Raw genomic sequence first — 14,200 nt, 5'->3', positions numbered from 1 at the left:
GATCTGATACAGTAAACTCATTTGAAGTCTAGCTGATATTTATTGTATTTCTCAGAGCAGGTGGAAATAATTTTTTTTGCCCAGGGTCCAATCAACATCAAAGACGGCCCTGCTAATGTTTTACACCAAGTACAACAAGAAGGAAAAGTGGTCCTGGGCCATTTTGTTTAGGGATGAGGTTTGCCCTTCTTGACCTATTGTTATGTGGGTCTATGGGTGTTTTATGCTGTGTCTCTCACCCCTCAGTTGGATTGCTTTAGGGAATCCCGTGATAAAGACAATAGATCCTGTGTAAACTCAATTTCTTGTAGTACAGGACAGGACACAGGTTGCTCTCCCTGTTATTTTTATATCTCCATTGTTTGCTACAAAACTGAGACTAGCTGGTAGTCGGTGAAGATAAAGGCATATAACCCATTGTAAAGACTAAAGATCTGTAACCAGTACTGTACTCCAAGGCACAGATTTTACTACTAACGCTGGCTATACACTATTATCATTTATATAATCCACATCGTTTTTTAATTTTTATAACTTATATCTCTGGGATTTTTACTCATGAGGTTATATCATTGTAACGGCTACCCAGCTAGGGAGAGGGTCTCAGCCGTTGGAGAAGTCCTTTTCCCTGGCAAGCTGCGATATGCAAGTACCGCCGGTATCCCCGTCCAATAGATCCAGAGAGAGAGAGAGAGAGAGAATTCCCCTTCCCGAACGAGACAAGGCTACGTTGAAGGGTCAAACAAGACTGACTTTTATTGCACATTTCACCTCACTTTTTATATGGTTACAAAAACTTACATGAACAATGACACTCTCCGCCCCCCCCCCCCTTCACACACATACTTTGAAATAATGACATTCCCTTGAATCAATCAGTCTCTAGACGTTCGGCTCCAACCTTATATTTAACATGACTTGATCAGACAATAGAATTCAATTAACCTTTAAAACAATTATACACTCCCACATAACAGCCTCCGTATGTTGAGGGGATTAACTACACAAAGGAGAGTCCATTAGCTATGCAAAGGGAATATTAGCATTCAGCAGTGAAAAAGTCCCTGGTATAATTAACCCTTTGAGCTCAGAATACAAGTCATGCAGTCCTCTGTAGGCAGAATAGTTCATAGGTCTGTTACACTACTCCCCTTTTGTGGAACACTCCGGCAGACCCGGATTGATCCTTTTCGGGTCAACTTGGGGATGTCCGGTCTGCTGTTAAGGTAAAAGTTCCGTTTGCCTGGACAGTCCGTCGGCCGTCCCATTGGCTTACCAGGTCGGTAGCTGATGGTGACGGTGAATAATAGAATTCAGTTCTGGAACAGTCACTTGCTTTGCTCTCTCAATGGCTCCCAAAACCTGTTGCTGATGCTCTTGGGACAGATACGGCACCACCTGGATGCAAATCCCATTTAATCTTTTGACAATTTCCGCCTGTTTGTGCATTTCAATGTTCAAGCCACAGGACATCTCATAATACATGACATAGTGTCGTTGCAGCTCTGATTTCTCGCTGGCCAACTTGTCACATTCCCATTTCAGACTGTGATATTGTGCCAGATCTACAGTACATGTCGGGGAAGGTAGTCTTACCCGGTTCTCAGCAGCAAGCGGGTTGATTCCAGCAACGCGGGTGGTCCCGGGACAAGCAGCAGCAGGTGTAGGTAAATAAGCAGAAGTCAGAGGGCCAATGTCGTTGCCCAGCACCACCTCGGCAGGTAGGTTGTCCATGATACCAACTGTGGTCTTTCCTGACCTGGCTCCCCAGTCTAAGTGCACCCGGGCGGTGGGTACGCGAAATACAGCACCCCCTGCGACCCGGACGGCAACTGTGCGAGTGGACACGTTCTCTGGCTTTACCAGATGTTTTTGAATCAGAGTGATAGTAGTCCCGGAATCTCTTAGGCCTTGTGCTACTTGTCCATTCACCCGTACCTCCTGACGGTGATGCTGACGGTTATCCGGAGAGGTAGCTTGTATTGGGTCTGCCTCATACCAAATTCCCAGGCATTCCTCAGGGCCCCCCTCGGTCTCCAGGCAGTGGGCCGCAGAGGGACGTGATGGAGTGATCTCTGTGTTGGGTGTTGTGCGTCTCCAGTTGTTATCTGTAGCTCTCAAAGGGCAATAACGAGCAATATGTCCCGTGTCGCTGCAGTGATGGCACGTCACCCTAGGCGAATCCCGGGGGTAGTTGCTAGGCCCCTGAGGACGTGGTGGGACTGGAGACCGAAACTCTGGGCCTGGGGTGACGGTTGGAGTACGCGGTTCTACCTTCTGAGCCAGCCGCGTAGTACCCTGGCTTACTTTCCTTGTCTCCGCGTACTCATCTGCTAGCCGAGCCGCCTTGTTTAAGTTAGCGGGACAGCGATCTCGTACCCAGTCTTGTATGTCTGCGGCCAGGTCTTGGAAGAAATGTTCCATTAGGAACAGCTGCAATACTTCGTCCCCGGTGTTGGCCTTGCACCCTTGGACCCAAAGGGATGCCACCCTTTGTAACTGGTTGGCCCATTCCATGTGGGAGTCCACAGCCTTCTTCTTGGACTCCCGGAAGCGCCGGAGGTAGGCTTCTGGCGTTACGGCATATCGGGTTAGCAGCGCCTTCTTAACTTGCTGGTATTGTAAAATATCCTCTGGAGTGAGAGCCCGAAAGGCTTCATTGGCTTTGCCCGACAATTTCCCCGACAAAATAGTGACCCATTGGTCTGGTGGTACCTGGTGTAGTGAGCACTGCCTCTCAAAATCCGCCAAATATCCATTGATTTCCTCCTCGCTTTCTACAAAAGCTTTAAATGCAGTGAACGGTATTTTCTTTCCTGTAGTCACGGGTGGGGGGTAGGAACTGCAGGTGTAATGGGCTGTCTCGCTCTTACCAGTTCCAGTTCTTGTCCCCTCTTCGTTTGTATCTCCTCCCTTGCTTCCTGGAACAGCTGGTTGATTAGTTCCACGGACGTTTCTGGATACAAGGATAATCTCCGCTGTACAATCCCAGTAATTACATCTTCCTCGCTGACAGGTGCAAGGGGCTCCGTTCCTTCCATGGATCCATCCATTTCGTCCAGCTCCAGCAGGTCAGCTATCAGCTCCCTCCGTGGTCTGTTGCTGGCGCTCCTACCACGACTCTCTAATAAATCTTTTAGTGTGGATCTTTTCAGCCTGGCGTACTGCGACTCCATTCAGCACTTGCTCTTTGGATAAAAGGACCATCCCAGTGCTGCCAACCAATGTAACGGCTACCCAGCTAGGGAGAGGGTCTCAGACGTTGGAGAAGTCCTTTTCCCTGGCAAGCTGCGATATGCAAGTACCGCCGGTATCCCCGTCCAATAGATCCAGAGAGAGAGAGAATTCCCCTTCCCGAACGAGACAAGGCTACGTTGAAGGGTCAAACAAGACTGACTTTTATTTCACATTTCACCTCACTTTTTATATGGTTACAAAAACTTACATGAACAATGACACTCTCCGCCCCCCCCCCCTTCACACACATACTTTGAAATAATGACATTCCCTTGAATCAATCAGTCTCTAGACGTTCGGCTCCAACCTTATATTTAACATGACTTGATCAGACAATAGAATTCAATTAACCTTTAAAACAATTATACACTCCCACATAACAGCCTCCGTATGTTGAGGGGATTAACTACACAAAGGAGAGGCCATTAGCTATGCAAAGGGAATATTAGCATTCAGCAGTGAAAAAGTCCCTGGTATAATTAACCCTTTGAGCTCAGAATACAAGTCATGCAGTCCTCTGTAGGCAGAATAGTTCATAGGTCTGTTACAATCATTTTGTTTCTTATTGAATGTTTGTCTGTAGCACCCTTTGGATCTGTTGTCCAGTAGGATATCACATGTTGCAGCACCTTTGCTTGGAATATTATTTTTTTCTTCACACATATTTCCTTTACACACACATCTTTATTGTCATCTATACGGATTTATTGGAAATAGCGCCACACTCAGTACATATGATGGCTTGGCAAATATTGTTCAAAATGTTGTTTTACATTTAACTTTGGACTTCCCAAACGAATAAACTAATACACTGGATGGAAAAAAATTCCATCCTGCTCCTTCTAATTTTCTCCTCACTCCTGTTGATAGCTTCAATTTTACAAACTAATGATTAGAAAATCTAATGAATGTTCTTAAAACAAAACATTTCTAATAATTCTACTATGTAAAAAAATGGTAAAGTGGTGATGTTTGTGTGCTCTAACTAATAAACGTTTTCTAACTGAAATGTTGTGATTGATAAACCATTGAGCTAATATAAAAAAAGACACTTCCGATATTTTATTCTCCAGGGTCTCTACTTTAATAAAATATATGTATTTTTAAATGTTTTTTTTTTGAGGGGGGGTAAACTAAACTTCATGTCTAAAATAGCTTTTTATTAATGTATGCAAAAAAAAAAAAAAATAATAAAGATGACTAGCATTAAAAGAGTTAAATGGATTTTGTATCTTCTATGTTTAGAGCTCCGATTGGTTTTTTCCCCTCACTGGTACATGTTCTCCCAGGCAGTGCCCAGCTATCTATGCCCTTTATTTGACAACCCCTTGATTATTTTCCTTAAAAATTTGAGAAAATTAATTTTCACAATTCACCTTTCATTGGAGAGTTTTACTTTGCAGACTCTTGGATGTGTTTCCTGCAATTCAACTCTAAACACATTCGCACATTAATAATTTTTTCTGTTAAAACAACCTTGTGACCATCCCTGATAGAGGCTGTTACTTGTTGCTATGATGAAAGGTTGTACTTGTAAACTTTTGTCATACAGACCTCACCTATCTGACAAACTAATCATTCAACCAATTAGCCATATAAGTAAAGTGAATGCGCACTTACATACTACGGTGCTAATAAGTCAGCACCAACATGTACAGCCAGCAGAGCAGGAAAAAGGCGCCGTTCCTCCAAGTTGCGGCGTGTGTTCCAACACACCGGAAGTCAGAACCAAGGGTACCAGAAGTGGCGTCAATGCGGGCGAGCACGCAGCTTAAATTGGTTCAAATAAACATATTGCGCTATGTCACCTATTCTGCATCTCCAGAGCGCTATTCGTATACAAGTCTAAAGAGACACCTATGGATTAGGCCTAAGTTAAAGGGGTTGTAAAGGTACAATTTTTTTCCTAAATAGCTTCCTTTACCTTAGTGCAGTCCTCCTTCACTTACCTCATCCTTCCATTTTGCTTTTAAATGTCCTTATTTCTTCTGAGAAATCCTCACTTCCTGTTCTTCTGTCTGTAACTCCACACAGTAATGCAAGGCTTTCTCCCTGGTGTGGAGTGTCGTGCTCACCCCCTCCCTTGGACTACAGGAGAGTCAGGACACCCACCAACACACAGCTCCTTTCTCTATCTGCAATGTAGAAAGCCTCCTGACTCTCCTGTATTCCAAGGGAGGGGGCGAGCAGGACACTCCCCACCAGGGAGAAGGCCTCGCATTACTGCGTGGAGTTACAGGCAGAAGAACAGGAAGTGAGGATTTCTCAGATGAAATAAGGACATTTAAAAGCAAAATGGAAGGATGAGGTAAGTGAAGGAGGACTGCACTAAGGTAAAGGAAGCTATTTAGGGGGGGGGGGGGAATTGTACCTTTAAAACCCCCTTAAGGATTACCCTCTTCAGACCTATATCACCACCTAAGGGATCTGAATATTATAAGGCTTGTCTTACTTGGTACAATTAACAAAGGTGTGCTTGGCCAATTTAGTGAAAGACTGCAGCACTGAAAAAATCCCTGGATTGGTGGGATATGGTAAATGTGGTATTAAGTGTAAAGTGCGCTGTCAAAACTAAATGTATAAGTTCATAGACTTGTATGTAAATACCAAATGTGTATAAACAATTGATAAAGAGTCCTAAAATGAAATAAAATTATGAGTGCAAAAAAACTCTAATAGGCAAGTTCAAAATGATGGTTATGGTAAAAACAAACTTAATGACAAAAAATTGTGGGCCAGATTCACATAGAATTGGGCAAAGCTGCGGCGGCGTAACCTATCCCATTTACGTTACACCGCCGCAAGTTTTCAGCGTAAGTGCTTGATTCACAAAGCACTTTGCCTGTAAACTTGCGGAGGCGTTGCGTAAATCCGCCCGGCGCAAGCCCGCCTAATTCAAATGGGGCGGGGACCATTTAAATTAGGTGCGTTCCCGCGCCGAACGTACTGCGCATTCTCCGTCCCTAAAATTACCCGACGTGCATTGCGCTAAATGACGTTGCAAGGACGTCATTGGTTTCGACGTTAACGTAAATGGCGTCCAGCGCCATTCACGGACGACTTGCGCAAACAACGTGAAATTTCAAATTTCGACGCGGGAACGGCGGCCGTACTTAACATTGGCTAGACCACCTAGAGGGCAGGTTTAGTTTTACGCTGCGTATCTCTAGGGAAACAACGTAAATTTACAGCGACGGGCAAAGCGTACATTCGTGAATCGGCGTAACTAGTCATTTGCATATTATACGCCGACCGCAATGGAATCGCCACCTAGCGGCCGGCCTAGAATTGCAGCCTAAGATCCGACGGTGTAAGTCAATTACACCTGTCAGATCTTTGGAAGATCTATGCGTAACCTGATTCTATGAATCAGGCGCATAGTTACGACGGACGGATCTCAGAGATACGACGGCGTATCTCTTTTGTGAATCTGGCCCTGTGTGTATAAAAATGAGTCCATCTGTGAATCAACTGCTAGATTAAGGTTCAGAATGGAACATAATTATTTTTATTATGAGGGGGGATTCTACCTGCAATACACTGGTGTTGCGATGGAGGCAAAATTTGACCCCCAGCCTCGCCAATTTATTAATTTCCTTTTGGGAAAAGGGATAATTTTTTTCAAAAAGGGACCCCAATTTGTTTTTCTGGAGGAGGTACATAGATGATGCCCTGTGTGACGGTATCGGTATGATATCCCAGTCAAGCATTCCCTCCTCTCCTACAAGACCATCACAGGATCCCCCACACATGAGTCAAGACTGGATGCTGGAACCAAGACTGAGTTTAATGTTATAACACACATCTTATGTCATTTCCAAAACTGTTACAATGACAAATCTCCGCCCCCCTCACACTGGGGCTTCCATACAGATGAGTAGGCAGACACGACGGAGCCGAGTCTGAAAACACATTTTCTTTAGATAATGACATCAGTGGAGTTGAGTACTAGTTGTACTAAATACATTAACTAGACAACTCGACCCCGCATATAGAGAGATAATTACCACAATGAAGCAATCAGCATAATTAACATGAGCCACTTATCTAATCACAGTAACCAGTAAACACAGGGCTAGAACAATTAACATTTGAAACAGGACTGGCTGCAGAAGGGTGAATACCATTAAACAGCCTTAAACAAGCAGGGAGGATTAAACTGAAGCATATAGGTAAAAAGTCCATCACAATGGCCCCCCCTTTTTCTCCCTGCTCCGGAAAACCCGGTTGGACCTTTCCTGGTCCAGTAGGGTTGACGGGTTCAGAGCTTTTAGTCCGAGGTTAACTCCGTTTGGCATGACTGACCTCCCTTGGCAACTGCTTCAGACTCAGGTATGCCACCGGGTCGTCAGATCACACGCCGGTCAGTCCCCAAGTCTTTGTGCGATCTGCAAAGTCACCAGAAGTCAGTGTGAAGACGGCGAATGGGTCTGTGCGCCGCCATCTAGGTGTCCCGCTATGGGAGGGGCAGGTTATGGCTCTGAAGTGACAGTCACAGGAGATTCATAAAAAGAAAAAGTTATATTTGTTGAAATGCTGTAGCACTGGTGCTCAGAGTCCGGGGGGGGGGGGGAGCCCCATAAGGTCAGCCACCCCCTGCTCCCTCCGCAGCCGCCAGTTCTCCTCTTTGAGCTTCTCCAGCTCCATCTCCAGTTCATGGAGCCTGGGGGGGTCAGCCCGCTGTGACCTCAGGTGGTTGTTCTCCTCCTCCATGCGGCTTATGCACTCCTCCAGCTCTATGTACTCACGGATCAGATCCTGCTTGCTCATGTCCTGCAGGCTCTCCACGTGGTCCTTCATCATCAGGAACTGGGTGGTGGTGTAAGGGGCCACCAGTGGGCCCTTGGCGAACATCTTGGCCCGCATCTGGGGCGCCCGCTGCGATTCCATCTCCTCCAGTCGCTTCTTCTCCTCCCAGGTCCGCTGGTTATATGACTTCCAGGACCTCTTCTTCTTGGAGGGTAGCTGGCGGTGCCTCTTTCTGCCCAGCTCCCTCCAAGGCCCCTCCGGCTCATGGCTGTCGCCCATGACCAGCTGACAATGGTGTTCCCTGTTGTCCGTAATAACAGATTGTACCATGAGGGCTTCGTAAGGGGTGCCCAATGGTTCTTCCTGACCCAGCTCCTGGGGATCCCAAGCCGAGTCTACACAATGGGCTGCTGCTGGTGGGCGGTACCCAGGTTGAGACCAATTTGACCTGGTGTTGTCATTCATGGGGCAATTCTGCTTGAAGTGACCCAACTGTTTGCACCGGAAGCAGCGTTGTTCGTTGTCCTCCTGGCGTGGGTAGCGAGGGCTAGATGTCATCGGTCTGTTAGGCGGTTGGTATCTAGCGGCTGGTGGGTGTGAGGGCGCCGTTGGTCGTGGAGGTTGTACCCGTGGTGTGACCTGGTTTGTCTTGCGAGTATCCGCATATTCATCCGCCAACTTTGCGGCTTCTGGTAGAGTCATGGGCCTGCGATCTCTCACCCAATCTTTGACGTCCGTCTGGATGTGATTGTAAAATTGCTCCAGGAGCATTAGTTGCAAAATGTCCTCTGCGGTGGTGGCCTGGCTGCTGTTAACCCAGTTAGAGGCCGACAGGGACAACTGGCATGCCCATTCCGCGTAAGAGTCTTTCGTGGTTTTGCGCGAGTCCCTGAACTTCTGTCGGTGGGACTCTGGGGTTACTGCATAACGAGCCAGGAGCACTTCTTTAACCCGGGCGTAGCTATGGATATCCTGATCTGGCACGGTCCGGAAAGCATCAGAAGCTTTGCCTGACAGTTTGCCTGACAATATTGCAACCCACTCTCTTCTAGCTATTCGGTGCAGGTTACATTGTCGCTCAAAATCCACCAGGTAGTTATCAATCTCACAGTCCTTTTCATCAAAAGCTTTAAAAGCACTAAACGGAATCTTCCTTGTGTCTGCTGTGCTGTACTCACTGTTCGGAGAAGGTGCGGCTGCTTGTTGGACTGCTGCCAGTTTTAACTGTAGTTCTGCGTTTACTAACAGGTCCATCACTTTCAGCACCACATCCGGCGTTGGGTTCGGGCCGAACCATGCTAGCTTCTCTCTCATTAGCTTGTTGGCTGGCGATTCCTCCTCCTGAATCACTGGTGTCTCCATCTCTTGTACCGCTGGCGTTGCTGCAATCCCGTTCTCCTGGTCTATCTCCATTGATTCTGCTATGATGACCCGTTCGGTTTTGTTGCTAGCAATCCTTCCACGAACTTCCAGTAGTTCTTCCAGTGTCTGCTTGGAATCCCGGGTGTAAAGGAGAGTAGAAGGGAAAATCCCACCGCTACCAACCAATTGTGACGGTATCGGTATGATATCCCCGTCAAGCATTCCCTCCTCTCCATACAAGACCATCACAGGATCCCCCACACATGAGTCAAGACTGGATGCTGGAACCAAGACTGAGTTTAATGTTATAACACACATCTTATGTCATTTCCAAAACTGTTACAATGACAAATCTCCGCCCCCCTCACACTGGGGCTTCCATACAGATGAGTAGGCAGACACGACGGAGCCGAGTCTGAAAACACATTTTCTTTAGATAATGACATCAGTGGAGTTGAGTACTAGTTGTGCTAAATACATTAACTAGACAACTCGACCCCGCATATAGAGAGATAATTACCACAATGAAGCAATCAGCATAATTAACATGAGCCACTTATCTAATCACAGTAACCAGTAAACACAGGGCTAGAACAATTAACATTTGAAACAGGACTGGCTGCAGAAGGGTAAATACCATTAAACAGCCTTAAACAAGCAGGGAGGATTAAACTGAAGCATATAGGTAAAAAGTCCATCACACCCTGTTATTATGGAGGGGGGGTAAAAGCTCCCTACATTAGTATATGGAAGACCTGAACTCCAACTCTTGGGGTATTAGATTCACATATAATTGGAGTTACCAATCCATTAGTTATCTGGATTTGGTTATCTTCAGGGATGGGGATCGGCTCCTAACGAAAACACATTTCAAGGCCACCGATAGAAATGGGACAGCTGTCATCATCCCATATGGCTCAAAGCCATCCCAAAGGGACAGTTTCGGCGTATAGATTGGAGGATTTTTATGAACAGTATTATGCACCAATTGATGATTTTTTTAAGAGTGCATTTTTTATTTGAGTTAGCGCCAACCTTTTTTTATGTTTTACTAGTCTATAAGGTGGTGTGTCCACTGAAAAAAGGGCAGTTCAGCTCATATTGTATTTGCACTTTTAGCATTTTTGGCACCATCACTTGTTATTTCAATTTACATGATTTGTTATATGTTTGCAATCCTGTACAATAATTTTTTGTCATTTGTTAGGCCTTCGTGTCTTTAGGACAATAAACAATGTTTTTCTTACATTAACTACTTGTTGGCCATGTTACACATATCTCATTCAAAGTCCCCCCCCCCCCTTTTCTTTCTATATAAAATAGGGATGGAGACATATGTCACCATGCGTCTCATTCAAAGTCCCAAACCTTTCCTAGTTTATGTTCTTGTATTGGAGTCCATGCCAGGCTCCTCCATGGATATGGTAGTGATTGTTGCCTCTGCCACCCAACTTTTTACTCCATTCAAGTGCTCTGTATACTGGCCATGTGTGAGATTTATCTGATATTACACTGATATAGTCATGTTAGTACTATAATAGAAGTGCATGGTAATCATTGCTTTATATTTTACAGCTTCTGACAACTCCAAGGAAGTAAAGGCCTGAATGTAAGTTTTCAGTTCTCCATTAATGTTCTAATTTGCCACATATGACACATGTTGCCAAAGAAAACCAACTAGATACTGCCCCATATTATAAGGAAGGTTACTCTTTTAAAACTGGTTGAACTAATCTAAGTTTCAGGGCCCCTTAAACTCCGATCTTAATTTACTTCCGCCTACTAAGTCTCTTGGTTGCCCCCTGTACAGGTGGTCCTGGGCTGATGTAATTTTTACCCATTCAAAAGAAAAATAGCCCCGCAGTCATCACTTGTATTTGCTGTTACTGATTGTATCACTATACATTTTCTTGGGGCCAGGTCACACTAGGAGTTGTGTTACCGACCAGCCATCGTCATTATACTGCCGTCGTAGCTGTATGTCGGCTCCTTTAAGCGGGATAGCAGGCACGTGCCCGCTGCACTGCGGGGATGCCAATGCACATGGCCAGCAGTCGTGATGACCGCTGGCCATGCGCGATCATGGGCATGAGAGCCAGAACAGGGATGTGTGTGTGTGTAAACACAAATCCCTGTTCTGCGAGGAGAGCAGAGACAGATCGTGAGTTCCTACTAGCTAGGAACAATGATCTGTCATCTCCTCTAGTCAGTCTCATCCCCCTACAGTTAGAACACACACTAGGGAACACAGTTAACCCCTTGAACGCCCCCTAGTGTTAACACCTTCCCTGCCAGTGACATTTACACAGTAATCAGTGCATTTTTATAGCATAATTGTCAATGGTCCCAAAAATATGTCAAAAGTGTGATCTTTCCAACAAAATGTTGCAGTCCCAATAAAAATCGCAGATCACTGCCATTACTAGTAAAAAAAATATATATAATAATAAAATTACCATAAATCTATCCCTTTTTTTTTTTTTTTTTTTTTCAAAATAGTAATTTATTAACACATCCAGTAGGAAAATGTTGCTTAGCGTTTTCCTCCAACACGGGGAGCCGCCACTTTTACTGGCTTGGCAATCTTCTGCTTGGGGGCAGCCTTTGTTGGACCCTTAGCAGGAACGGTCTTTTTGGTGGTCTGCTTAGCCTTCTTTGCCTCCTTTGCAGCCCTAATAGCTTGTTCCCTCTGAGCCTTTCGCACTTCAGGCTTCTGGTTTCTCTTGGCCATAATTTCAGCCAGAGAAGCACCAGTAATAGCCCTCTGGAACTTCACTGCACGGCGAGAACGCTTTTTCTGGATTTCTTCCGACTGCCCTTTCTTGTGTTTTCGTCTGTACAGAACAGTCCAGTTGATTTGTCGAGGATTCCTCTTGGAAAGGAAGGCAGATTCACATTTTGCATTGAGGAACTGGAACACCTTGCCGTCAATCCTGGCGTACCGCCGGCCATGGCCCGGGTAGGCCATTTTAGCCGGCGCCATGAAGGTCGAGCTGTGCAGCTTCAGCGGTTACAAGATCTATCCCTTTTTTTGACACAGTGCTGTATCGCAAAAAATGGCCTGGTCATTGAGCAGCCAAATCTTCCGGGGCTGAAGTGGTTAATGCAACTGTGTTAATACAATGCATTACCATTCTTTAGGGTGAAGAGCATTTAGGCAGCCCATTCATTTTAAATGGTCTGGCAGTGCCCTATAACATGGAAAAATGGACCTGACCCTTTTTCCTAATGCAATGCACGACGAGTGTACCATTGTATGTTGCAGTGCTGGTGCAATGCCTGCCACTGTAAAATTGCATTGGGGCTCTTTGCTTAATGAATGGCACCTTAATGCACCACACCACACTTCACTCATTACTATAACATATAACATTTAATTAGCCCTAAATAGTAGTTCCTTATTGGTTGAGTCAACTAAAATTGCAAGCTTTCAAAACGGCTCAGTTCTCTTGTTCAGGTGATGTGAATGGGAGAAGAAGCTTGCAGATATAATTTGTTGTCTTGTTTTCACAAGTCTTGTATTTTATGTTAAATAGGCAAGGTGTGCAAATAATTGTTAACCAATTAAAATTGGTGTTACAGAACAAAAGCTGTACTATCAACAAATATAGAACATATAAGGGCCCTTTCACACGGGCGGATCAGTAATGATCAGTAATGATCCGCTCCGTGTGTCTGTAAAAGCTCAGCGGGGATCCTCCGTAAAATCCCAGCTGAGCCGTCGGCTGACAGGGCGGTCCCCGCAAACATTGTGCAGGGACCGCCCTGTCTTTCCTCCGCTCTCCCCTATGGGGGATTGGATGAACACGGACCGTATGTCCGTGTTCATCCGTTCCGATCCGCCAGACGGAAGAAAAATAGGATTTTCTTCCGTCCGAAAAATCGGATCTTTGCGGAGGCGGACGATTACGGGTGTCAGCGGATAGTCATCCGCTGACACCCGCAATCACATAGGGACCAATGTATGTCCCCCGTTTTCATCCGCAACGGATGGATGAAAATGCGGACATGCGGTCCGCACATCTGAAAGGGCCCTAAAGCTGATTAAGGTTTTCATGTTGGGGGAGATTTACTGAAACTGGAGGACTCAGAATCTGGTGCAGCTGTGCATGGTAGCCAATCAGTACACAAGCTCTGTGTGCTCCAGTTTTAGTAAATCTCCCCTGTTGAGTAAAGACTCCATTTCACATTGGATGAATACTGGACCTTTCCTTACATTTATGGATAGGACTGATGAGTAAAACTTCTACTGAGAGTAACAACACTTCTGATATAGGACTATATAAATAAATACTTTTTGTTCTTTCAGGTCCGCAAAGGAGAAGAATGCAGAGGCTTCCTTTATTTGTATATCATGTTGCTGCACTTTTTAGAAATACACACTTTGTGATTAAAGGGGAGTTCCACCCACAATTTCACTTTTTAAATATAAATACCCCTGTAATACACAAGCTTAATGTATTCTAGAAAAGATAGTCTGTAAACTAAGGTCCGTTTTGTTAGGTTGTTAGAGCATTTAGTTAGTTTATAATCTAGAAATAGACCGTGGCCATCTTAAGTGTGGGCATCATGAAGCCAGACTGTATGACTTCCTGGATTTCAGCCTTGCAGATCTCGCACATGCTCAGTGCTGCACAAGCGATGTAATAGGTTTCAGTCAGGTTTCCATAGCAACGGGAGTGTCAGAGGAAGTTGCCGCCCCTTCTCTATGCAAATAGGCTATTTGCAAGGACTACTGGGATACATGATGCCTATCCCAGAAACCCTTGCGAATAGTCTTGTGACTTAATAGCCTAGGCAAATAAGAAGGAGGAAGTAATGAAGGACTACAAAATAAAGGTATTTACAAGCA

At 45.2% G+C, this 14,200-nt stretch overlaps 2 protein-coding genes across 2 annotated transcripts in view; one reads left to right on the top strand and one right to left on the bottom strand.

The window, feature by feature from the left end:
* Nucleotides 1-13,761, top strand: part of LOC120914292 (saoe class I histocompatibility antigen, A alpha chain-like) — a 583,050-nt gene extending 569,289 nt beyond the window's left edge. The window contains exons 7-8 of the mRNA XM_040324923.1: nucleotides 10,924-10,957; nucleotides 13,658-13,761. The gene's annotated coding sequence lies outside the window, so the exon portion shown is untranslated. The remainder of the gene's footprint in view (nucleotides 1-10,923; nucleotides 10,958-13,657) is intronic.
* Nucleotides 11,819-12,331, bottom strand: LOC120914611 (60S ribosomal protein L24-like). Its single transcript, XM_040325294.1, has one exon. The coding sequence runs from the start codon at nucleotides 12,329-12,331 to the stop codon at nucleotides 11,882-11,884; it is 450 nt and encodes a 149-aa protein (XP_040181228.1). The 3' UTR covers nucleotides 11,819-11,881.
* Nucleotides 13,762-14,200: the final 439 nt, after the last annotated feature.

Source organism: Rana temporaria, chromosome 9, assembly GCF_905171775.1.
Source record: "Rana temporaria chromosome 9, aRanTem1.1, whole genome shotgun sequence".
Lineage (NCBI taxonomy): Eukaryota > Metazoa > Chordata > Amphibia > Anura > Ranidae > Rana > Rana temporaria.
Note: the sequence above shows the minus strand (reverse complement) of the source record. Positions and strands in the feature narration are given on the sequence as shown.